At 41.9% G+C, this 27,928-nt stretch overlaps 1 protein-coding gene across 1 annotated transcript in view; it reads right to left on the reverse strand.

Annotated features, from left to right (window-relative positions):
* Positions 1-296: 296 nt before the first annotated feature.
* Positions 297-27,928, reverse strand: part of LOC126163013 (inositol polyphosphate 5-phosphatase E) — an 84,715-nt gene continuing 57,083 nt past the window's right edge. The window contains exons 5-7 of the mRNA XM_049919877.1: positions 25,953-26,114; positions 24,135-24,390; positions 297-411 (exon numbers count right to left, since the gene is read on the reverse strand). Coding sequence (XP_049775834.1) covers positions 297-411; positions 24,135-24,390; positions 25,953-26,114 — 533 coding nt within the window. The remainder of the gene's footprint in view (positions 412-24,134; positions 24,391-25,952; positions 26,115-27,928) is intronic.

A 27,928-nucleotide genomic window follows, 5' to 3' on the forward strand; every position in this document is an offset into this window, starting at 1 on the left:
GACTAGAATGAACTAACTGTTTTGTCATAATACTGCGACACAGAACCTGTTTTTAACAAGTTTTATCCAAACAGATTACAAAAGTTGTAGATTTAGATCCTAATAATACTGAAGGTCACTCAGCGATCATTCAGCATGTTATGTAGTTCTGGGAATCAAGTTCACATTCAGTTCTCATTACAAAAAAAAGTAAAAACAGACAAAATTCACAGTTCAAAAATAGATAAAAAGAAGTAAAAATAAAACTGATGATTCAGATTTTGTAAATATCATCATATGCCTTATAAACATATTCCTCATTGCATACTACAAATAGCCGAGGTTCCTTGGCTTCTATCCAATGCAGCAGCACGTCGCTTGATGCCTTCAAGGTACACATCACGATTGAAGAGGCCTGCTGCCAAAGGAATACTAAAACAAAAAAATGTATGACATGAATATTACCAATATCTGATGTACAGGAAGAACATCTGCTCACTCTCATGAAAGATACAGCAGTAGTACTTCCATGTTTCAGTTACAGGAATTAACTGACTAACACATTACTTTCTAACTATCCAGCTGTCTTACTTTAGACTTGTCATTGTCTGGGGCAGAGCAAGTGGTGTGAACTATGAAGAAGTGAGGTAAGTACAGAATTAAAGAATGAAGGGGAGTTACCTGGAAAAAAGTAACATATTCGTATGTTTTAAATTTCAGCATGTCATTCCAAGCATCATTAGTAAATTCTACAGCTTAGGAACTAAAAGTTTCATACATAGTGACCATCAGTAGCAAATATGTTAGTGTGATTGTACTGATAACAACAGGTGTGTGTGTTAAACTTTGTTATGTTTTGTTACTAGCCTTGATTTATGTATCAGTGATATCTGCTTACAGAATCCCGGTTTCAGATAACAAACTCGTAAGTTTTGAGTTTGTCTCCAGTTCTAGTTTTTCCTTAACACACAGTGTGACTTTCCCCTTTGAGGAAACTTTTTGTGTGTGCAATGTAGATAGTTTCACAGCGCTTTGGACTTCACATTACATTGTTGCTCCCCTAAGAATGGTTGGAAGACTCAAATCTCAGATGAAATCAAGAGCATACCATTTGCAAACAAATCATCCTATCTAACTAACAGTGTGTTCCAATCAACATTCATATAAAAACAACAATATAGGAATTGTGAGTCTGCCTTGATGCAAAACACTTTTTGTCATTTATTTACTTATTTATACCCCAAACTAGTTTCAGCAACAAATATCGCCATCATCAATGGGTTCTTTAAATCTTATTTATTGTACTTTATAGCATGTTTTCAGGACTTGGTGTCACTGTCTGCAGCATATTTTCTGTGCTTTTTCTGTTGCTGTTTTTCTCAGCATACATCATGTCATCTCTAAGTTCGCTGGACTGCTTGCAGCTAATTTTATACACAGAAAAGCAAAACTTTCACACTTTAAGACCCAAAACATTACACCACCTTGCTTTTGAACAGCAGCGAGAGAGAGAGAGAGAGAGAGAGAGAGAGAGAGAGGGGGGGGGGAGTTCATAACAGTTTTTGGTGTGACTTCATTAGCAGGAGGGAGAGGAGGAAACTGGGAACTGGCAGTTACCAGCTTACCAGAAAGATTAATAGGCAAAGAGTGTGCTCTGGATCTTTTCAAGATGGAATTACTCTATTTGCTATCATTCTACTCCTCTTTCAATTATTACACTATAGCAGATGTACCTCATTCACTTGAAATGTCAAAAGTCCTATCTAAGCAGTGCTGCAACAACATTCCTAGTTCACTAAATTATTTGAGTGCTGCTAATCCCAAAGACACAGTTTTCCATTAAACATTTTTCTTAAAGATAAATCCGTAACTGGAGTTATTCCCATGCCATGTGATAGTGAAAATGTTGTGAGTTAATAACTGCTCATTCATGAAAAGACCTAGCTCACTGGATAGGCTTAATTTCACTATTCCCAGAAACCAGTTCATTTTCTCTGGAAATTCATTAAGTAATTATTTGTACTTGGAGTTTTGACCCACCTGATATTACTTTCAGTATTTGTACTTTTAAGCTAATTTATTTCCCAGATTTGATATAGTATTAGTAGTGTTCTGCTTGATACAGTTGTGTAGATTAAATTTCTGGGTATAACTTTGTTGAGCAATATAAAATGGAACAAGCATGTAAGAACAGTAATAGGGAAGGTGAATGGTTGACTCTGGTTTATTGAGAGAATTTTAGTAAAGTGTAGATCATCTATAAAGAAGAAAGCACACAGAACACCAGTGTGGCCCATTCCTGAGTGCTGCTCGAGTGTATGGGATGCCCACCGGGTCAGATTAAAGGAAGACACCAAAGTAATTCAAAGGTGTGCTGCTAGATTTGTTATTGGTAGGTTCAGTCAGCACACAAGTATTACAGAGATGCTTCCTGAACTCAAATTGGAATTCCTGGAGGAAAGACGATGTAATTTTCATGAAGCACTATTGAAAAAAATTTAGAGAACTGGCATTTGAGGCTGGCTGCAGAATGATTCCGCTGCTGTCAATGTACATTTCGCATAAGTACCACAGAGATAAAATAAGAGAAATTAGTGCTTGTATGGATGTATATAGAAGGCCACTTTTCTTTCTCTCTCTCTCTCTCTCTCTCTCTCTCTCTCTCTCTCTCTCTCTCTCTCTGTGTGTGTGTGTGTGTGTGTGTGTGTGTTTGTGTGTGTGGAATGAATATATTAGAAATGGAGCACCAAGGCAGTTGAAAAATAATGGGAGGAAGCAACTGTTAATGTCCTTATGAAACACATAAGTAGGATGGACTAATTCTGAAGCCTACTCCTTCTGAACATGACTCCATCATCACAACTAGTGTGACTCACAAACCAGTCACCAGATTTGAGGAATGGGCCTAAGATAGCTACTTATCACAAGGTATAGAAATATTCTATGTCTCAAATTGGATTAAGAAGATTAGAAGGTTGTGCTTAACATTCCCTGTGTGATCTCCCAACAGGTGCAGTGCATTTTGTCAATACCTGGTGTTAAATCATAAATATCAGACAATGTCTCCCATTTGAAGAAGTGGCAGTTGTGAACTTCTCCACTGATGAACTGAGGCCTAGTCAGCTCTGGTCAAGCAGTCACTCCATGACTACAAAAAACTGTATCCTGGCTAGCTGTAACAGTAAGTGAAGTGGAACACTGTGCAACCACCTTGTTAGTGTCTTTTGAAATGATCTGCTGACTGACTGTGAAACTTGCAGGAGAGCTTCTGTAAAGTTTGGAAGGTAGGAGACGAGATACTGGCAGAAGTAAAGCTGTGAGTACCGGGCGTGAGTCGTGCTTCAGTAGCTCAGATGGTAGAGCACTTGCCCGCGAAAGGCAAAGGTCCCGAGTTCGAGTCTCGGTCGGGCACACAGTTTTAATCTGCCAGGAAGTTTCATGTCAGCACACACTCTGCTGCAGAGTGAAAATCTCATTCTGGAAGTAGTGAAGTTGTTTATCATGCAGTCTCTTGCACACAGTTTGTTGTAGCACGACATCCTGTGGCTGCACGAAAAGCATTATTCAACATGGTGGCATTGCTGTCAGTGTTCCTATGAGCCATAATCTGTAGGTAGCTGTCATCCACTGCAGTAGTAGCCCTTGGGCGGCCTGAGCGAGGCATGTCATCAACAGTTCCAGTCTCTTGGTATCTCCTCCATGTCCGAACAACATCGCTTTGGTTCACTCTGGGACGCCTGGACACTTCCCCTATTGAGAGCCCTTCCTGGCACAAAGTAACAGTGTAAATGCAATCGAACCACAGTACTGACCGTCTAGGCATGGTTGAACTACAGACAACAAGAGCTGTGTACCTCCTTCCTGATGGAATGACTGGAACTGATCGGCTGTCAGACCGCCTCCATCTAATAGGCACTGCACATGCGTGGTTCTTTACGTCTTCGGGCAGGTTTAGTGACATCTCTGTACAGTCAAAGGGACTGTGTCTGTGATAGAATATCCATAGTCAACGTCTATCTTCAGGAATTCTGGGGACTGGGGTGATGCAAAACTTTTTTGATGTGTGTAGAAAGACCATATAAATAAATGTGAATGAGGTTTTTGCTTGGGAGAACATAAAATGTACACTCTTAGACATAAAAACTGACCACCGGCCGGCCGCCAGAGACTAAGTCCGAGTCGTTCACTTAAGGTGGCCAATAAAACCGACTGCCCCTGACAATGCTAAGTCCAGCCATCTGCACAATCTGGCAATACAGTAAGATGTAGAAGTGTTAGGAGGAAGTGTTGGCTACTTCTGAGATGTTGTTGTGTTGTGTAAGCCCGTGGTCTAGTGGTAATCGTCGTGCATTCTAAACTTCTAGTCGCGTGTTCACATCTGACTGTATCTCTTATTTTTTTTAGCCACATTTCAGCCCTCGTCTAAAGTTACGAGTCCAACAGAACACCTAACATAATGTGCTTCACATTCTACTCACCAGTAATAACAAAGACTTCCAGAAACAATTCCGCAGGACAGCTCGTGGCTGTGTTGCGATCAGAACAGCTTACATTTGAGCATTTCCTCATACTGCAACAGCTACAGGCCACCGGCCAGACGCCACCTGCTGCCTGAAATCGGGCGCCGCCCAAGTGAAAGCGGCGCAATGCTGTCAGCGTGTGTATCAGCTGTCAGTTTTGAACTTGAAGTTCTAGTTATCATCTTGCAGTTAAAGATTGGAGATTACATACTTGAAAATCATGAACTACGGTTAAGCATTGTAAAATTGGGTCGCAAGTGAAGAAAGGTGTAACATCTGCAATGCAATAGTTACTTTTGGTATAATAGAGGGGTAAATGCAGAGGAGGCAGCTCGAAAGATTTGAACTATGTGTAGCGTGAGTGCTTTTGGGAAAAATATGCCAAGAAAAGATGTTCTCGTTTTAACAAAGACCGTTCCGTCATTAATGATTTTCCACATTAAGGAAGTCTCTACTACTAATATAAGAGATGGATTACCCTTTAAGTATCATGCGACATTTGCATTCAACAGGCAAGGTTCAGAAGTCTGATGTAGCAGTACTGCAAGCTCTAATTCAAAACAACAAAAATCAACAGAGTGATTATTATTACAGTTTTGCTTTAACGTCATCAGGTCACTCATTGAGCATTCCTATGCAATACTGTTGTCGGTGACGAGTTATGATGCCTTTATCGATAATTTCCTATGAAGAAATGAAGGGCTGAGTCCTACCAAAAGACCTAAACTCGAGTAAAGAGTAATGTGAACATAATATTTTCTATCTAACAGCTCCAAAAGTGTGTTTTACACTACGAATTGCTCCCCAAGGATGTGTCCATCATTGCTGGAATACGATGCCAACAATTGAGACACCTTTCGGTTGCAGTGCAAGAAAATCAACCGAGAAAACTACATCACATGTGCTACTGCATGATAACGCACTCTGTTGATTTGAGAAACAAAACTATCCAGGAGAGTGATAGGGAAGTCATCTCTCAGGCATTTGTTCCTCTGATCGCATACTCATAAAATTTTACCTTTCCTGCTCCCAATCGATCAACTGCCAAGGCAACTCATTTCTAGATGAAAATGCTCTTCAAACTACACGGGTTTAATGACATCATTACAACCAGTAGGTTTCTACAGGCGTAGAATTTGTAAACTACTTTAGCATTGTCAAATTGTTTTAGACATTGTGAAAAAATATACTGTTGCTGATTAATTACTTTCTGATGATTACTGTTGTATTCAATAAACTAATGGAAAACTCAATTAAAATATTCACTGTACTAATACAAATTAAACTCAATTTACTATAGAAACATTACGACGGCAGTCTATTTTAATAAAACATTAAGTGTCTGTAAGACAATTGTGCCTATTTTAACACGAATTAGTAGGATATTACCAACTTCCGACTTCGAGGAGCTCTGTATTTACATCATGTCCTGTATCATACTCAAGTATAATGAAAATGTGGCAGTTCATAGATAAAGTTATCTATTCACAACAATGAAAAATATGTCAGCAGAAAACAAAAGTGGCATTATGAATTTTGCAGTACCATAAGGTTTTCGCTCTGACACTATGGGATACTGAAAGTAGCAATACAAATTTTGCTCCAGCTTTGTTTTACAATTCACTTATTGAGTTTTTATCTGCTTGCTTGTAGCTGTGTTACAAAAGAATTAAAAACCTGGCATTCAGTTAGCCTTCTGCCGCCGAGCAGTGTGTCAGCAGTGCGCAAGTAGCAACAAGTGGCTTATTTAGCATTCATATAAGTGTAGTAGTCAAGTTGAAAATTTGTTTGAGTGTTCTTAGTGCACTTGTTTAGTTAAATCCGTCAAATCATTCTGTAGTTTCGTATTTAGCAGGGGCAGATTTGCATTTTAATATCTTTGACGTGTAAAGTCGCATAGTCGTCTGTCATTTGTTTATTTCTTTCAAATAGTCATTGTACGTTACTGACAGTACAGTTAGCCTTCTGCCGCCGAGCAGTGTGTCAGCAGTGCGCAAGTAGCAGCATTACTGCAATTACTAGGCATTCTTGTATTTTAATAATCATTTAAATTTTGTGTCGAATTGTTTGTGCTCTCCGTAGATTAGTTCAGACATTCTTTGCACAACAGTATTTAGAATGGATAAGGACTGCAACTGCTGTGTTCGGATGCGGGCTGAGTTGGCATCACTTCACTGCCAGCTTCAGGCAGTGTTGGCTTCGGTCACACAGCTTGAGGCTGTTGCCAATGGGCATCACTGTGGGTGTTTGGACGGGGGTTTGTCGGGAACGGCCAGCTTGTCCCACGCATCCCCCGATCGGACTACGGCTGTGGCTGCCCGGGATACTGCACACACTGAGGCTCACCCCTCACCCGTGGTATAGTGGGAGGTCATCTCGAAGAATGGCAGGGGGCGAAAGACATTCCGGAGGGCTGAATGGAAGGCCTCTCCAGTTTGTCTGACGAACCAGTGTCAGGCTATGTCTCCGGCTGATACTGATCTTCGGCCGGACATGGCTGCTTGTCTTGTTCCAGAGGTTGCCCCTCAGTCTGCAAGATCTGGGAGGTTGCAGAGGGTGGGCTTACTGTAGTTGGGAGCTCCAACATCAGGCGCGTAATGGGCCCCTTAGGGATATGGCAGCAAGAGAGGGGAAAAAAAACCCGATGTGCACTCCGTGTGCATACCGGGGGAAGTCAGTCCAGAAGTGGAAAGGGTCCTTCCGGATGCCATGAAGGGTACAGGGTGCACCCATCTGCAGGTGGTCGCTCATGTCGGCACCAATGATGTGTGTCGCTATGGATCGGAGGAAATCCTCTCTGGCTTCTGGCGGCTATCTGATTTGGTGCAGACTGCCAGTCTTGCTAGCGGGATGAAAGCAGAGCTCACCATCTGCAGCATCATCAACGGGACTGACTGCGGACCTTTGGTACAGAGCCGAGTGGAGGGTCTGAATCAGAGGCTGAGACAGTTCTGCGACCGTGTGGGCTGAAGATTACTCGACTTGCGCCATAGGGTGGTGGGTTTTCAGGTTCCGCTGGATAGGTCAGGAGTCCACTACACACAGCAGGCGGCTATATGGGTAGCAGGGGTTGTGTGGCTTGGACTAGGCGTTTTTTTAGGTTAGATGGCCTCGGGCAAGTACAGCAAGGGCAACAGCCTCCAACGGTGCGGGGCAAAGTCAGGACATGCGGGGACCAAGCAGCAATCGGTATTGCAATTGTAAACTGTCGAAGCTGGGTTGGTAAAGTACCGGAACTTCAAGTGCTAATAGAAAGCACTGAAGCTGAAATCATTGTAGGTACGGAGAGCTGGCTGAAGCCAGGGATAAATTCTGCCGAAATTTTTACAAAGGCACGGACGGTGTTTAGAAAGGACTGATTTCATACAACTGGTGGTGGCGTGTTTGTCGCTGTTAGTAGTAGTTTATCCTGTAGTGAGATAGAAGTGAATAGTTCCTGTGAATTGTTATGGGTGGAGGTTATACTCAACAACTGAGCTATGTTAACAATTGGCTCCTTTTACCGACCTCCCGACTCAGCAGCATTAGTGGCAGAACAACTGAGAGAAAATCTGGAATACATTTCACATTAATTTCCTCAGCATGTTATAGTCTTAGGTGGAGATTTCAATTTACCAGATACAGACTGGGACACTGAGATGTTTAGGAGGGGTGGTAGGGACAGAGCATTGAGTGACATTATACTGAGTGCAATATCCGAAAATTACCTCGAGCAATTAAACAGAAAACTGACTCTTGGAGATAACATCTTGAACCTACTGATAACAAACAGACCCGAACTTTTCGACTCTCTAAGTGCAGAACAGGGAATCAGAGATCATAAGGCCATTGCAGCATCCCTGAATATGGACGTAAATAGGAATATAAAAAAAAGGAGGAAGGTTTATCTGTTTAGCAGGAGTAGTAGGAGGCAGATTTCAGACTACCTAACAGAGCAAAATGAAAATTTCTGTTCAGACACTGACAATGTTCAGTGTTTACGGAAAAAGTTCAAGGCAATCGTAAAATGCATTTTAGACAGGTATGTGCCGAGTAAAACTGTGAGGGATGTGTAAAACCCACCGTGGTTCAACAACAAAGTTAGAAAACTACTGTGAAAGCAAAGAGAGCTTCACTGCAAATTTAAATGCAGCCAAAACCTCTCAGACAAACAGAAGCTGAACAATGTCAAAGTTAGCGTAAGGAGGGCTAGCATGAAGCGTTCAGTGAATTCAAAAGTAAAATTCTATTTACCGACTTGACAGAAAATCCTAGGAAGTTCTGGTCTTATGTTAAATCAGTAAGTGGATCGAAACAGCATATACAGACACTCTAGGATGATAATGGCACTGAAACAGAAGATGACACGCGTAAAGCTTAAATACTAAACACCTTTTTCCAAAGCTGTTTCACAGACGAAGACTGCACTGCAGTTCCTTCTCTAAATCCTCACATGAACGAAAAAATGGCTGACATCGAAATAAGTGTCCAAGGAATAGAAAAGCAACTAAAATCACTCAACAGAGGAAAGTCCACTGGCCCTGACGGGATACCAATTCAATTCTACACAGAGTATGCGAAAGAACTTGCCCCCTTCTAACAACCATGTACTGCAAGTCTCTAGAGGAACAGAAGTTTCCAAATGATTGGAAAAGAGCACAGGTAGTTCCAGATTTCAAGAAGGATCATCGAGCAGATGCGCAAAACTATAGACCTATATCTCTGACATCGATCTGTTGTAGAATTTTAGAACATGTTTTTTGCTCTTGTATCACGTAATTTCTGGAAACCCAGAATCTAATCTGTAGGAATCAACATGGATTCCGAAAACAGCGATCATGTGAGACCCAACTTGCTTTATTTGTTCACGAGACCCAGAAAATATTAGATACAGGCTCCCAGTAGATGCCATTTTCCTTGACTTCCGGAAGGCGTTCGATACAGTTCCACACTGTTGCCTGATAAACAAAGCAAGAGCCTACGGAATATCGACCGGCTGTGTGGCTGGATTGAAGAGTTTTCAGCAAACAGAACACAGCATGTTGTTCTCAATGGAGAGACGTCTACAGATGTTAAAGTAACCTCTGGCGTGCCATAGGGGAGTGTTATGGGACCATTGCTTTTCACAATATACACTCCTGGAAATGGAAAAAAGAACACATTGACACCGGTGTGTCAGTCCCACCATACTTGCTCCGGACACTGCGAGAGGGCTGTACAAGCAATGATCACACGCACGGCACAGCGGACACACCAGGAACCGCGGTGTTGGCCGTCGAATGGCGCTAGCTGCGCAGCATTTGTGCACCGCCGCCGTCAGTGTCAGCCAGTTTGCCGTGGCATACGGAGCTCCATCGCAGTCTTTAACACTGGTAGCATGCCGCGACTGCGTGGACGTGAACCGTATGTGCAGTTGACGGACTTTGAGCGAGGGCGTATAGTGGGCATGTGGGAGGCCGGGTGGACGTACCGCCAAATTGCTCAACACTTGGGGCGTGAGGTCTCCACAGTACATCGATGTTGTCGCCAGTGGTCGGCGGAAGGTGCACGTGCCCGTCGACCTGGGACCGGACCGCAGCGACGCACGGATGCACGCCAAGACCGTAGGATCCTACGCAGTGCCGTAGGGGACCGCACCGCCACTTCCCAGCAAATTAGGGACACTGTTGCTCCTGGGGTATCGGGGAGGACCATTCGCAACCGTCTCCATGAAGCTGGGCTACGGTCCCGCACACCGTTAGGCCGTCTTCCGCTCACGTCCCAACATCGTGCAGCCCGCCTCCAGTGGTGTCGCGACAGGCGTGAATGGAGGGACGAATGGAGACGTGTCGTCTTCAGCGATGAGAGTCACTCCTGCCTTGGTGCCAATGATGGTCGTATGCGTGTTTGGCGCCGTGCAGGTGAGCGCCACAATCAGGACTGCATACGACCGAGGCACACAGGGCCAACACCCGGCATCATGGTGTGGGGAGCGATCTCCTACACTGGCCGTACACCACTGGTGATCGTCGAGGGGACACTGAATAGTGCACGGTACATCCAAACCATCATCGAACCCATCGTTCTACCATTCCTAGACCGGCAAGGGAACTTGCTGTTCCAACAGGACAATGCACGTCCGCATGTATCCCGTGCCACCCAACGTGCTCTAGAAGGTGTAAGTCAACTACCCTGGCCAGCAAGATCTCCGGATCTGTCCCCCATTGAGCATGTTTGGGACTGGATGAAGCGTCGTCTCACGCGGTCTGCACGTCCAGCACGAACGCTGGTCCAACTGAGGCGCCAGGTGGAAATGGCATGGCAAGCCGTTCCACAGGACTACATCCAGCATCTCTACGATCGTCTCCATGGGAGAATAGCAGCCTGCATTGCTGCGAAATGTGGATATACACTGTACTAGTGCCGACATTGTGCATGCTCTGTTGCCTGTGTCTATGTGCCTGTGGTTCTGTCAGTGTGATCATGTGATGTATCTGACCCCAGGAATGTGTCAATAAAGTTTCCCCTTCCTGGGACAATGAATTCACGGTGTTCTTATTTCAATTTCCAGGAGTGTATATGAATGACCTAGTAGATAGTGTCAGAAGTTCCATGCAGCTTTTTGCGGATGATGCTGTAGTATACAGAGAAGTTGCAGCATTAGAAGTTGCAGCATTGCAGCGAAATGCAGGAAGATCTGCAGCGGATAGGCACTTGGTGCAGGGCGTGGCAACTGACCCTTAACATAGACAAATGTAATGCATTGCGAATACATAGAAAGAAGGATCCTTTATTGTATGATTATATGATAGCAGAACAAACACTGGTAGCAGTTACTTCTGTAAAATATCTGGGAGTATGCGTAAAGAACGATTTCAAGTGGAACGATCATATAAAATTAATTGTTGGTAAGGCAGGTGCCAGGTTGAGATTAATTGGAAGAGTCCTTAGAAAATGTAGTCCATCAACAAAGGAGGTGGCTTACAAAACACTCGTTCGACCTATACTTGAGTATTGCGCATCAGTGTGGGATCCATACCAGATCGGGTTTACGGAGGAGATAGAGAAGATCCAAAGAAGAGCGGCGCGTTTTGTCACAGGGTTATTTGGTAAGAGTGATAGCATTATGGAGATGTTTAGCAAACTCAAGTGGCAGACTCTGCAAGACAGGCGCTCTGCATCGCGGTGTAGCTTGATGTCCAGGTTTCGAGAGGGTGCGTTTCTGGATGAGGTATCGAATATATTGCTTCCCCCTACTTATACCTCCTGAGGAGATCACGAATGTAAAATTAGAGATATTTGATTGCGCACGGAGGTTTTCCGGCAGTTTTTCTTCCCGCAAACCATACGCGACTGGAACAGGAAAGGGAGGTAATGACAGTGGCATGTAAAGTGCCCTCCGCCACACACCGCTGGGTGGCTTGCGGAGTATAAATGTAGATGTAGATGTAGATGTAGACTCTCGAAAGGCGAACAAAAGCTGCTTGTAGCTGGTAGACTGGCACATTACCTCTGAGCTAGCGAAGAGCGGCAGAACATGGTGCAGGACATGGGGGCTTACTTATTGGCCCAGTAGCCACTATGACAGATAAATCACATTTCCCGTGTGGGATGACTTTCGTGGACTCAAAATTCATTAACTGATATCCTTTTATCACATCTCATGAGAAAATCCTCACTTTATTCAATTGAAATGACCTGATAATGTCAAGTGTATTTAGAAGGATAGTTCTGTGCCATCAAGGAAGTAACTCATCGGTCACAGAGTTGCCAAAATTATTCTGCGTTGTGGCTAAGTTTTGAGTTATACTACCAGGAAGGATACTAACTGATGTGTTCTGTGACTGACCTTTGAAGTGACTATAAGTTTGTCTCAAAGTTGTGGGTGGCAAGCGCCGGAATATCTTCATTTATGAGTCTTTTTTGGATTTCTGTAACTACGTTTAGGGGCTAGAGTGTAATTACTTGTAATACATCGCTGCACTGAGTGCAAACGAAACATCATAAATTAATAACTGCGACAATTATTTGTGTTTTACTGTCTTAATCGGACTGAAACCTTGAATGTGTATTCACCAGACAAGTTTCACAATTTTGGAGCTTCTTCAACGGCTGATTTGGCAACTTATCTTTGCTATACAATATTGTTATTGAGATCACTGGCATCGTCACACCTGCAAGAAGACAGGCATGACCTGACTTCTTGGTGTCAGCTTTTGTGATGGATATTCTGCCATTGCTCGAAACGTGAAGATGTAAGGTGAATTGAAATATTCCATATCGCGAAAATCATGAGATTTCTATTGTTCCAGCTCTAACATTCAAAAAATAGTTACAATAAATGGCATAAAAGCTCATGTAAACCAACAATTAATAATGCAGTTATAGTTTTCCATTTTTTTTTAAGGTCAAATTTTGTGGTGAGTAACCTTTAATTTTGTTTGCGGATGCTCTATTGAAATTTCTGCTGTTGTAGTTTCCGAAGTTGTCCTCAATTGATTTCAGATTTTTGGTGATGTAGTTGCGTTTGGTTTTTCTGATGGTTTTGTTTGTCTTTTTGTGGATGCTGAGGAAGTGTTATATGGTTCCTGTCGATTTGTTGCTGTTGTATTTTTGGAAGGCGAGTCGATGATTGATGATTGCTTGATCGTAGTTTGAGTCCCACCATGAGCGTGTTGCCTTTTTCTTAAGTGGGATTAATTCTTTGGCTTTTCTGATAATTTTACTGCAGAAGTCAGTCCAGTTGTTTGTCGGTCCTTTTTCCCACTCTTCTTCAATTTTGGATGCTGATATTTCTGAGGTGAACTCTCTTCAGAGAGAATTTCACTTGAACTTGTGAGAGGTAGTGGTCTGAGTCAATGTTCGCGGCTCGTCGGACTTCATTATCGTGGATGGCTCTGTATTGGACGTAGCAGATGGCAAAGTGGTGGATCTGGTATTCACCAAGATGCTGGATCGGGGATCGGATTTTTTCCTAGAGTGGGTAGACATTATTTTGAGGTTGAATTGTTGGCAAATGTATATCAGACACGTGCCGTTTGTGTTAGTGTTTTGGTGTGCTGAATTTTTACCGACAATTTTCCTATACTTTTTTTTTTTTTTGCCCCAAATTGAGCGTTAAAATCTCCCATTAGGAATTTCATGTCATCTTGGTAAATTTTGCTTGTGGTTCTTTCAAGCGTGTTCCAGAATTTTTAGACATTTTCAGGATTTTTCTTATTTTCAATGTTGGTGGGGGCATGTGCATTGTTGAGCGTATGTTTTTTATTGGTGCTCTGAATGCTCATAGTCACAAGTCGATTGTTGATGGGTGTGATTTCTTTGACAGAGCTGATGATGGATCTGTGTACGAGAAATGTCATGCTAAAGATTAGTGCGCCTTTCGCTTCATTTTGTTGTGTATTCTTCTTTATGACGCCATAGTTTTCACAATGCAAGGATTCATTTTCAGTCATGTTTCTTGAAGAGCAAGGATGAGAATTTATTGTCGGTCGATTTTTGATGTGAGATTACGTAGTTTTCTTGTTTGGATCAATGTATTTATATTTAGTGTTCCAATTAATGTGCTCTGCTTGTAGGGAAGTTGACTAGAGATCTCTGATATTCTCTGCTGTGCTAGCCTGGACTCCCCAGAATCAGGAAGTCCAGGTGCCATTTTCGTGTTCACGCACAATCTGAATCAATACTATTAATATTAGAGAGACAAGCAACAATAAATATTGCATCAAAATTACTGTAAAGTATTTTAATGCAATGGCTAGTTACTACAAACTGAATATTTACCCAACCCACGTCCTGCATATTAGTTAAGTAAGTAAGATGTATTAACACCATAAAATCGTTAGCAGACACAGTGCGCACTTGTTGTCATGGCTCGCAACAAGTCAGTGATTAGCAGTGACTACTGTCGCCGTGGTTTGTTTATGTTGGCTGAGTGTGGACACTGCAGGAGACGCTTTGCCATAAGCAGAAAGAAAGCATCTTGGCTCTGACTGCAGTGAGCGGACATTACTGCCTGCATGTTCTTATAGTAACCAACATGAGACTCTACTCACAGGTGCTGTGGAGAAATTGGAATGGGTATCAGAATATTAACCAGTGATGAAATGTCCATTCTATTTGAATCCCAAGAATTACTCACAAAGTAATGTGATGTGCTATAAAAATTTGTCCAAACAGAAAAATTAACTACAGAGCTTTCATGCTCGCATTAGTAGCATATAAGAAAATGATATGTCTTGGAAGCATGTACTTCATTTCCTCCTATCATATCAATGACCTTGTTTTAGCATGAAGTGAGGGAAAAAAAATAATAAAAAACTGAAGTTTCTGAGAAGCATATAAGTCATTTCCTCTTCTCATATCATAGCTTTTGCTTTAGTATGAAGCGAAAAAATAAACAGTTTATATTTATGACGCATAATACGACACCATATTCTTACAGTAGGACCTATCAAAAATGCAAAAAGCAGGAAGCTCTCCATTCTTTTGTCCAACAGTCTGTTTCCTTTCATGCATTATTACCGCTAGCAGATTCTTATTTAAATCCTTGCAAGCAACAAGTTCTTCAGCAGAATGAACCTTACGTTATTGTGCTAATTAAGGTATGGAAAAAATGGAACAAAGACGAGTTTCCCTAGAGCAGTGAAGATATTTGCACATGTCTGTATTCAGCAATGGCTGCCAGCTGCCCTAACACTTAACGGAATTGATGTGGCAAGCAACACAACTGTGAGTGCACTCCAGACTTCATTGTGTAAGTCGTCAGGAGATGGACGGAAACATCAAATTAACGTTGCTTTCTGAGTCATATTCAATCCAAAATGAGGTGTTACTACGATAGCTGAGTGTTCTAGCAATTACGCTTTGATAATTACACTTTGATAATTCCCATATGAGTATACCGATAGCCAAAAGGACCTGTTAATGTGAAATCATCGGGAAATACACTAATATCAAACTGCAAGAACTCAAGACAGTACACGGCCTCTTCCCTTCATTGGGTAACCTGTTACTGTTATTTAAGATTCTCTCTGTCCTAGGCATAATGCAAATGGAACTTCACATTCATGAGGCGCTTTCCGCTATTCTTGACAAACATCCAGAATTGTATTCACCACACGTATGATAATAATGGTACAGGTTATCCGTGGATGTTGTGGTGTTATGCTGTCAAACTGCTTACAGTAACGTTAATGGTCGTGCACATAATCTAGCGATGACTACCTTAGTAAAGATAGTGTGGTGGCATCATCGCTTCTCTTTATTTGGCATCAGCTTGACTAATCTGATTTAATGAACACAGTATTCCATTCACGAGCTGCTAATGATACAGCATGACTACAGAGATCATCGTGCGGGTATTACATTAAATCTGCAGTGAATTGCTTGACAGATATTATCATCAGCTATGCAGCTAAAATGACTCACTACACAGGTACATTACATTGCACTTGGTTAAGTGATCAGTTTGCTGCAATTCTGCTTCTACTGTTCATAAATACTTGTATACTGACCATTCATTATTTGACTAAATATGCTCTACTATCTGATTCGCAAGCATATGACAAGGGTTAGCGACATCACGAAGCAATGACTAAGGAATGGATGTAATTGAAGTCCCTTTATGTTGATGGCAAGACAAATGTTCGCATATCACCTGTATTGCCTCAAAAAACAATTGCATCTTAAATATCGAAGGACAGATGTTCACACTATCACAGGGTGTTGAAACACAGCAACAGCAGCAGATGAAAATCTGTGCCCAACCAAGGCTCGAACCCGAACCTTCTGCTTACTAGGCAAATGCGTTGAGTACTGGGCTACCAGGACACAATGACCAACTTGCCTGCAGGACCTGTCTACACACGCTCCTTGTCAGACACAAATTCCCATGTTTGCTGCGTACCACATACACTGTATCCCTCCATCCATTATTCCACTAGCTCGCAGCCACACTGTATTCCCACGAGGGTTTGGACGATGACGTGCATCTAGCACTGAAAAGTTTCGATGGCCCATCGAAGATGTTTCAGGAGGAATAGTAAATGTTGTAGGAGGTGGTAGTATAGACAAACTGCAGAAAAAAATGCCATATAACGTGTCCAATTTTTATTGAGTACATACAGCTGGGTTCAATGCATTTTCGTTTTGTTTGTTGGTCGTTACAAGACGCCGTTGTCTATACTTCCTTGAAAATGAGCTGCTAGCACTAATGGATGAGGTTCCTTTGGCTACAAGAATGCGTATGTTCCTCCAGCATGAAAGGGCTCCAGCACATTCTAGCCGTCAGGTGACACATCATCCAAACCTAACATTTCCCGGAAGATGGATCAGTAGATATGGGCACTTTTCTTGGCTACCAAGGTCCCCGGACTTTATTCCTTTGGATTTTTGCCTGTGGGGATGGTTAAAAGGCGAAATCTACAAAGAAAAAGTAAACCCAAGAACTGATTTGATCATTTGTATTACGAGTAGTGCAGCACTCACAAAAGAATACAAAATGGCTCTGAGCACTATGGGACTTAACATCTATGGTCATCAGTCCCCTAGAATTTAGAACTACTTAAACCTAACTAACCTAAGGACATCACACAACATCCAGTCATCACGAGGCAGAGAAAATCCCTGACCCCGCCGGGAATCGAACCCGGGAACCCGGGCGTGGGAAGCGAGAACGCTACCGCACGACCACGAGCTGCGGACAAAAGAATACAAAGACAACCTCAGAAGAGCTACACTTGGTGTTAGCAAGAGAAGTCAAAAGTGCATTGAAGTTGGTGGGGGAATTTTGGAAAATTAACTTTGAATGTCCTCATTTGCCTTAGCTTTGAGCTTGTTAGGGTTACGTACTGACAGCTGTACCTCTGTACTCAATAAAAAGTAGACACATTTATATGGAATTTTTTATGTAATTCGTCTGTACTACCACCTGCTAAAATATCTACTGTTCCTCCTGAAACACCCTGTATACGCATATACGTGTGGTGTCTCTTCTTTTGGACATGTCCGAAAGAGAAGCAGCAATTTGGAAAATTTAAGTTTGCGAGATGGTTACTTTAGGCATTAATTACAGTGTCTCTCATCGTTTACTTTGTGGGGAACCTGCTTCTTCGTGACCTGGCCTATACTACAGCAATGAGTGAATGTCAAATTCGTGTTACCTCACTCGATGTGCTACTGCAACTGTAGCCAAAGACTCAAACCCCGCTGGAAAAGTATATTTCACACGGCTTTGCTCCTCACCTACTGTCATCGAAAACTAACACAAGGAAATTAAGTATAGGAATCCTACAAAACCCATGAGTTCTTCATACTGCGGTGCTGTGCAGATGCAAAATGTAGTTTTTCACAATTATCAGATGACAGGTGGAGTTTCATTTCGTTTACACTCAGTGCATCGATGTATTACAAGCAATTACACTCTAGCCCTTAAACCTAGTTACAGAAATCCAAAAAAGACTGACATATAATGAGGATCTGCCAGTGCTTGCCACCTGCAACTTTGAGACAAAGTTACAGTCACTTCCGAGGTCAGTCACAGAACACATCAGTTAGTAAGTTAGTATCCTTCCCGGTAGTATAACTGAAACTTTGCAACAACGCAGAATATGTTTGGCAACTCTGTGACGGACGAGTTACTTCCTTGATGGCGCAGAACTATCCTACTAAATTCACTTGATATTATTGTTCAATTTCAATTGAATAATGTGAGGATTTTCTCTTGAGATGTGATATAAGGATATCAGTTAATGCTTTTTGAGTCCACGAAAGTCGTCCCACACAGAAAATACAACTTCTCTCATCTCTTGTGTTGCAATTTATCTACCATAGCAGCTACTGGGCCAATAAGTAAGCCCCCATGTCTACATCAACATCTATACTCTGCAAGCCACCCAACGGTGCGTGGCGGAGGGCACTTTACATGCCACTGTCATAACCTCCCTTTCCTGTTCCAGTTGTGTATGGTTCGCGGGAAAAACGACTGCCGGAAAGCCTCCCCAGACACTCGAATCTCTCTAATTTAACATTCGTGATCTCCTCAGGAGGTATAAGTAAGGGGAAGCAATATATTCGATACCTCATCCAGAAACACACCCTCTCGAAACCTGGACAGCAAGCTACACCGCGATGCAGAGCGCCTCTCTTGCAGAGTCTGCCACTTGAGTTTGCTAAACATCTCCGTAAAGCTATCACTCTTACCAAATAACCCCATGATGAAATGTGCCGCTCTTCTTTGGACCTTCTCTATCTCCTCTGTCAACCCGACCTGGTATGGATCCCACACTGATGAGAAATACTCAAGTATAGGTCGAACGAGTGTTTTGTAAGCCACCTCCTTTGTGGGTGGACTACATTTTATAAGGACTCTCCCAATGAATCTCAACCTGGCACTCGCCTTAACAACAATTAATTTTATATGATCATTCCACTTCAAATCATTCCATACGCATACTCCCAGATATTTTACAGAATTAACTGCTACCAGTGTTTGTTCCGCTATCATATAATCATACAATAAAGGATCCTCCTTTCTATGTCTTGCACCTCTTCGCTAGCTCAGAGGTAATGTGTCAGCTTACCAGCTACAAGCAGCTTTCGTTCGCCTTTCGAGAGTCGCTGAACGCCAGGTTTTTAATTCTTCTGCAGCATGGCTACAAGCAGTCAGACAGAAACTCAATAAGCGAATCGGAAGACAACGCTCAAGTAAAATTCGTCTTGCTACCTTCAGTACACCATTGTATTGTATGTATTGTACGTTAACTGGGGACCTAGAAATGATGGAGAGGCTCCATCCCCGCCGCAGCCGCAGTGGTCTACAACTTCACGATGACTGCGGCAGTCCACTTCACCCCTCCGCCGTCCCACATCGAACCCAGGGTTATTGTGCGGTTCGGCCCCCGGTGGACCCCCCCAGGGAACGTCTCACACCAGACGAGTGTAACCCCCAGGTTTGCGTGGTAGAGTAATGGTGGTGTATGCGTACATGGAGAACATTTTTGCACAGCAACCGCTGACATAGTGTAACTGAGGCGGAATAAGGGGAACCTGCCCGCATTCGCCGAGGCAGATGGACAACTGCCTAAAAATCATCCACAGACTGGCCGGTTCACCAGACCTCGACACAAATCCGTCGGGCAGATTCTTGCCGGGGACCAGGCACTCCTTCCCACCCAGAAAGCCGTGCGTTAGACTGCACGGCCAACTGGGCGGGCTCAGTACACCATAGTGTCAGAGCGAAAACCTTATGGTACTGCAAAACTCATAATGCCACTTTTGTTTTCTGCTGACATATTTTTCATTGTTGTGAATAGATAATTTTATCTATGAACTGCCACATTTTTATTATACTTGAGTATGATACAGGACATGATGTAAATACAGAGTTCCTCGAAGTCAGAAGTTGGTAATATCCTACTAATTCGTGTTAAAATAGGCACAATCGTCTTACAGACACTTAATGCTTTATTAAAATAAATTGTCGCCGTAATGTTTCTATAGTAAATTGAATTAAATTTGTATTAGTACAGTGAATATTTTAATTGCGTTTTCCATTAGTTTATTGAATACAGCAGTAATCATCAGAAAGAAATTAATTAGCAACAGTATTTTTTTTTTCACAATATCTAAAACAATTTGACAATGCTAAAGTAGTTTACAAATTCTATGCCTGTAGAAACCTACTGGTTCTAATGATGTCATTAAACACGTGTAGTTTGAAGAGCATTTTCATCTAGAAATGAGTTGCCTTGGCAGTTGATTGATTGGGAGCAGGAAAGGTAAAATTTTATGAGTATGCGATCAGAGGAACAAATGCCTGAGACATGACTTCACTCTCCTGGATAGTTTTGTTTCTCAAATCAACAGAGTGCGTTATCATGCAGTAGCACACGTGATGTAGTTTTTTCGGCCAATTTTCTTGCATTGTGACCAAAAGGTGTCTCAATTGTTGGCATCAAATTCCAACTGTGATGGACACATCCTCGGGGAAGAATTCTTGGTGCAAAACACACTTTTGGAGTTATCAGATGGAAAATATTATGTTCACATTACTCTTTGCTCGAGTTTAGGTCTTTTGGTAGGACTCAGCCCTTCATTTCTTCTTGGTAAATTAACAGTAAAGGCATCATAACTTGTCACCAGCAACAGTATTGCATAGAAATGCTCAATGAGCGACCTGCAATAATAGTCACTGTTGGTTTTTGTTGTTTCAAATTAGAGGGTGCAGTACTCCTACACCAGACTTCTGAACCTTGCCTGTTGAATGCAAATGTCACATGATAGTTAAAGGGTAATGCATCTCTTATATCAGTAGTAGAGACTTCCTTAATGTGGAAAATCATTAATGCCAGAACGATCTTTGTTAAAACAAGAACATCTTTTCTTGGCGTATTTTTCCCAAAAGCACTCTCGCTACATACAGTTCAAATCTTCAAGCTGCCTCCTCTGTATTTACCCCTCTATTATACCAAAAGTAAATATTGTGTTGCAGATGTTACACCTTTCTTCACTTGCGACCCAATTTTACAGCGCTTAACCGTAGTTCACGATTTTCAAGTATGTAATCTCCAATCTTTAACTGCAAGATGATAACTAGGGCATCAAATTCGAAAATGACAGCTGATACACATGCTGACAGTGTTGCGCCACGTTCACCTGGGCGGCACCCGATTTCAGGCAGAGGGTGGCGTCTGGCCGGTGGCCCATAGCTGCTGCAGTACAAGGAAATGCTCGAATGTAAGCTGTTCTGATCACGACACAGCAACGAGCTGTCCTGCAGAATTGTTTCTGGAAGTTTTTGTTAGTCCTCCTAACACTTCCACATCTTACCGTGTTGCCAGATTGTGCAGATGGCCGGACTTAGCATTGTCAGGGGCAGTCAGTTTTATTGGCCACCTTAAGTGGACGACTCGGACTTAGTCTCGTTGGCGGCCGGCTGGCGGTCAGTTTTTATGTCTAAGACTGTACATTATACATTATATTTTTAGCAGTTTAATGGAAACTTATTTAACCATTTCCCAATAGAACATCTGTGTGTGGCACATAGAAACACATAATAGAAAACAATTAACACTAACTTTTGAGCTCTTGCTCTTTTTCTAATAAAAGTACACACATTCACATGTACATCGACACCGATGTCCAACTGCACATGCTTTCAGTAGCAGTGAGACTTATTGCTGAATATCAATTAACAAAGTTAGTTGCCTGGGTAGACGGGGGTGGGGAGGAGATCAGGAAGGACACATGACATGATGCAAGGAGGGGCAGCAGGGTAGTGAGAGGCAGGTCTTTTGCCAGATGACTAAGTGGCTGCCCAGCAAGGCAAAAGGTGTTCCGAGAGTAGAGTATGTGAGGGACAGTGATAGGGACAGGAGGAAGTTGAAAGGGGGAGGAGGAGAGGAAAGAAGAGGAAGGCAGTGGAGAAGAGAGAGACAGAGAGGCAGGAACGGAAAGGGTGGAAAAAAAACGAGGAGAGAGAGAGAGAGAGAGAGAGAGAGAGAGAGAGAGAGAGAGAGACTGTACATGTTTTGACGAGGAGAGGAAGAAAGAGTAGTGGGAGAATGTAGTACACAAGTTGGATGGGGAAATGTGGTGTAGAGAGAAGAGAGAGGGGAAAAGGTATGGTGAGGCAATAGGAAACAAGTTAGTGGGGATTTAGGACAGGGGACTGCGACAGCGGAGGATTTGCTGGAGAGACAATTCCCACCCATGTAATTCAGAGAAACTTATGGGGGTAGGGAGTATCCAAATAGTCCATGTAAAGCAGTTACTGAAGTCATTTTTGTTGTGGTATGCAGCATGTTTGGCAACTGGATGGTCGAGTTGCGATTTGCCAGTTTGGCAGTAGTCATTCATGTGAATGGACAGTGGGTTACTTACCATGTCCACCTTGAATGCTGTACAGTAAATGCAGCATAGCTGATGCATAATATGGCTGTTGCTTTCACACTTGGCCCTTCCTTTTACTGTGTAGGAGATGCCTGTTACTGGCCTGCACTAGGAAGTGAGGGGCAGATGTGTTGGGCAGGTCTTGCATCTGGGTCAACCAAAAGGGAATGATGGGTCAACCACAAAGGAATGACTGAAGGGGTGCCGGATTGGGAGCAGTACTGGAGCAGAACCCTACTTTGCGTGATGTGGGTAGTAGGATTTTGGGTAGGATATTCCTCACCTCAGGGCATGACAAGAGGTAGTCAAAGCCTTGGTGAAGGATGTAGTTGAGCTTCTAAATGTCAGGGTGACACTGGGTGATTAGTGATTATAGGAGTGCTGGCTGGAGGATAGTTAACATGGTTACTGGTGTCAGAGGATCATATGGTACAGGAGATTTGTTTATGGATGAGATGACTAGGATACTATATGTCAGTAAAATCTCTGGTAAAACTGACAGTAAATTTTGACAACTCCTGCTTTGCATCACATATTTGGCATCTGCAGGTGGTCAGGCCATATGGAAGAGACTTTTTGACATGCAATGGGTCACAGCTGTCAAAGTGGAGGTTGATGTGCTTGATATTAATCGATGTATTTATGGAGCCATATAAGAGGAGGAGATCAACGTTTAGGAAAGTGGCTCACTGAGCTGAGAAGGACAAGGCAAAGCAGATTTGGGAATAGGTGTTAAAAGTTATGGAGGAAGGGAGCAAAGGCTGTCCTCGGCAAGTGACCAACAGTCTAATCACATGAATGGTCAATTCCAAACTGTGGCAAACTGCAAACTTCACATTCCAGTTGCCGAACACAATGCACACCACAACACAAATGGCTTCAACAGCTGTTTCACTACAGGGCCAATTGGATACTCCCTTCCGGCATAAGTTGCTCTGAACTACACCTGTGGGAATTGTCTCTCCAGCATATCTTGTGCTCTCACAAATCCCCATGAGCTAAACCTCCACTTACTTGTTTCCCATTTCCTGATCATACCTTTTCCCTTCTCTCTTCTGGCCACATCACTCCTCCATCCAGATCGTGTACTGCCTTCTCCCACCATTCTTCCCCCTCCCGCCCACGTGAGCACACACTCTCTCTCTCTCTCTCTCTCTCTCTCTCTCACACACACACACACACACACACACACACACACACACACACACACACACTTCCTCTCCCCTCTCCCCTTTCTTCCCTCTCCCTTACTCTTTCCCCTCCTGGTCTCCCTCTTCACCACCACCTCTCTCTCGCTTCCTCCCTCACTCCCCCCTCCGCTCTGTCCCTTATATGCACTATGAGCTCCTTTTGTCTTGTTGTGCAGCCACAGAGGCATCTGGTGAAAGACCTGCCTCACACTACCCTGCTACCCCCTTCTTGTCTCATGCATCCTTCCCTACCCCCTCCCACCTCCATCTACTCAGGCAACTATTTTTGATACTCAATATTCAATTATAAGTCTCGCTGATACCACAAGCATGTACATTTGGGTGGTCCTCTGTGAATGTGTGTGCTCTAACTAGAAATAGAGCAAAAACTTGAAAGTTAGAGTTATCTTTTCCTATTACATATTTCTGTGTGCTACACACCAATCCTCTATAGGCAAGTAATTGCCTTTTTCTGATTTTATGTATTTTTCCACTCAGGTGCTTCCATTACAGCTTTATGGAAATATATTGTAATTGTTTTACATCTTTCTTTCTCTAACCTAAATGAACACATTTAATGTAAATAGTAACTTACGTGTCAATCCCAGGTCGCACAGCACTGCTATAGAGGCCCCACACTGGCTTGTGATCTGATGTGCAGATGGATGGAGCTGATGAATACAGCAAACACTGCAGAACGCCACGACCACTTCGACATTTGTATAAGATGCGATCTGTGTATGCTGGTGTGCGCTGTTTGTGCGAACTGTCAAACATCTGCGTTCCCGGATCATACTTATACGTTGGTGGGAATGTTATAGGACCTTCTTCAAAATCTCGGAAGACACTTCCTTAAAATAAGTAAGCAATGCAGTATAAACACTCTTTCTTTTCAGGAAATTTCAATATGACAAAAATAAATTTAATTTTGACTGCCTGCATGCTAACTCCTCATTTTTCTTTGTAGCTATAATGAATCTTAGTATACCAACACTATAAAAAAATAGGACTATTCTGCAAAACCAGTAATATATGCAAAGAAACTACTGTTATGTAGAGCTGAATAATATTGTAGCATGAACATAATTCTTTTATGAAGTTTCATTATAAGTAACAGAATTTTTTCTCTGTTTAATACTTAACTTAAAACACAATACATTCTTTTCCCACTAATCCTCATTCTTATGGAGAGAAATCTTTTGATAAGTGAATACAATCCATAACTCTGATCAGATCCTAGGTTTTCATAAGTACTTTCTGAATACTGAATGTGGGAGTCTGGCTTTCCCGTTATTAGTGAGAGTGAGTGCCTGGATCTAACCTATGGCCAATGTAAGCCTTAGCAGGACTTTTTTCCCAGTGTGAGATCTAAAAACTTACAGACCTTAATAGCTTTATACAATACTGATAAATAATAACAAATCTTCTAAAAATAAACTGTTTTTTTACTTGAGAACATAAGTTTAAAATCTGACTAAGAGCCTGTTGATTCAGAAGTTAGTATGCATACAGATTTAACAATTATTGAAAAATGAGAAATATTCAAGGAAAGTATGAAGATTTCACATCAGGGCAGCTATTTGGAAAGTATGCTTTGGTCATGAAAGAAGGTACATGGCATGAAAGCATACTGCATCACAACAGGTGATGGGGACACAGAAAAATCTTGCAGTTACTGCAGTGTGAGGAGAAGCTGTTGATTTAGGTGACTTTGAGAAAGGGCAGAAGTGTGGACCAACAATTTGCAAATGAGTTCATGAATATGGTGAGTCCACCACTTGTTAACATTAGTACCTGTCAAAGTAGACAATCTGCAGTGCAAGTGTTCTATGGAGACTTGCCAGTTCTAATCAATAGAATAAGTTACCATGAGTGCCAGAAATAATGGCAGGCCACAATGCTGGTGATGGCAATAGTGCTTTGGAATACACCATCTTTCATGTATGCACTACATTAATATAGATCCAATTATTTGGGACTAGACTATGAAAGTTAGAAAAATAATTGCCTAATCAGATGGATAATGCTGAAAATTATATGTCAATGGCTGCGATTGATAACATCATCTTACATAATAATAACTGCTCAGCATACAAATCTGCTGGACACACATGGAGTGTTCAACCATAGTTAGGTGTACCACTCCTGCAAAAAGAAAAATATATGCAATAAAGTACAACTGTTTTGTATTTTTAGGCTTCTGATTTAATACCCACCTTTATAATACTGTAAATCTTTCACTTTTTATCATTTTCCTTTTTTAGTGAACCTTGAAATGTCCAAAAATTTTGAATTTTGGGAGTAAATCCGTTACTTTTACAGCAAACTCATGGTACATCTCCCACCAGTTAGCTGCTTTATAAGTCAAGTCCCAGATATGCAAGTTAAAAGTGTGAGATGACTGAGCACTTACCTTCTGCAATAATGGCTTTCAACTGATCACTGTGTAAACTATGTGGCAAGGGCAAGGGGAATTCTTGCTCTGATACCCACTGCAAAACTTCATCACGGGGCTGAGAAAGTCTGAAGTTCAAATCCCCAGACCAAAACACATAATCAAAATTCTGTGTTACATCTGTAAAATAAAACTGTCAATTAATATGACTGTCAAGACATACTATTACGTGCAGCCTGACAGAGTAATTCAGTTAAGAGGAATAAAATAACACGAAATAAGAAATTTAATCTTCACTAATTTAACTGGTAAAGATAAAAACAGAAAAAACACTTGATTTTACTATACAGAAAAAAAAACACTTGATTTTATTATATGCAGAAACTACAATGAAACCATGAAAATTTCATGTCTCCATAAAACCCCTTAGACCATCAGAAATATAAAAAGGACATTCCTTTGAACTACAGTGGAATGTGTGCCAAATGAATAAAACTTTTGCAAAAAAGATTATGTAACCAAACTGTCTTTAGCAGCTGTTTTGACAAACTCCAACAACTGTGACTAGGTCTATATCATCACATTGTAAGTGTCTATCAAGTAGAGTCTGCTATATCTATGTCCTCAACAGTGAAGTCAACAGTCTGTGATATAAGCCGCCAAAGACATCTGCAGCCTATATGAGGTGCCTGCAAGAAATCACATGGGCCGGGCCTTTGATATCATGCAGGAAATAAAATCAGCCACCCTAACAGCATGAACTCTGTATCGAGCTGTGCTCTAATTTCTACCTCGCTAATACTGTGCATATGTGAATGGGCTGCTTATTCGATCTCACCTGGACGGCTCTTTGGATTGGTAAAACATGAATACCTCAGTGTGAACACCTTACAGCCACAGCTGAAACCCTTCACAGCACAACTGCAAGAGCATTCTCTCATAATAACTATTTACAACCAGGTGAAAATATTCCTTGATGATACCAGTGTGCCAGCTTCTATAATAAAGAATAAATCTAGGCACATATTGATCCCTTGCATCTTCAGCTGATATCACAAAGGCTACAATCCTAGAGTAAGCAGCTCAATTTTGCATGGCAGATGCACAGAAATGGGGTTGTACATGAAAAGTCAGTTGTTCGATTACTATTCCCTTTGTCAGAAAAGATCCAGGATAGATTTTCTCAAAAAATAGAAAACTGCACTTGCCAAATAATGATCCTAGATCCTATCAAAGCAGTCCCTCTTGGCTCTCTACACTCAGTTGCCAATGTTTCTGGAGGTTGAAATATGCTCACTATTTTTATATACTTGAATGTAGCATATTTCATGACAGTACTCACTTTTCCGTGAAATGTTCATAAGATGATATTTGACTTTTCTGTGTTGGCTTCAGTCGTCTAGTTAAAGTTTGATTCCACAATGCTGTCCACAATGCTGTTTCGTCTGTTGCAGAAATAACCTGGTTCAATGCGTTTGCCTCATTTTTGGTGCTTCAAATACTATTTCTTCGAATGTGGTCCCTTCTTGATGTTTATATAAAAAAGTAGTAACATAATTTATTTTTCCTGTTCACTGGCAAATTATTATAATGGTGACCTGCACATTGTTCCACCGTCACACACACCGAGAGTTCACTGTCAACTGACTACGGTCAAAGACGACTCCAGCGTCAAAGACATTTCACACAACACACAAGCTTCCACTTGTAACCAGTCTCTTTGATATTCTTCGTCACATCTACTAATATTAATCAATATACTGTCACTCTCGAACATATAAGCAAATTAGCATAAAATAAGGCAAATGACAATTCACAAAAAATATTCTGACAAAAATATAAGAAAACATTTACAACCTCCCTCATTAGATTTGGTATCGACAAATCCGGTAGGAAATAAAACATCTCCCAGCTCCATTATGAGGTCTTCGAAGCAAGCAAGGAAATTTGCAACTGCAATGTTTGTAAGCTCATTTGTCACAGATCAGGTGGAT

This window comes from Schistocerca cancellata, chromosome 2, assembly GCF_023864275.1.
Source record: "Schistocerca cancellata isolate TAMUIC-IGC-003103 chromosome 2, iqSchCanc2.1, whole genome shotgun sequence".
Classification (NCBI taxonomy): domain Eukaryota; kingdom Metazoa; phylum Arthropoda; class Insecta; order Orthoptera; family Acrididae; genus Schistocerca; species Schistocerca cancellata.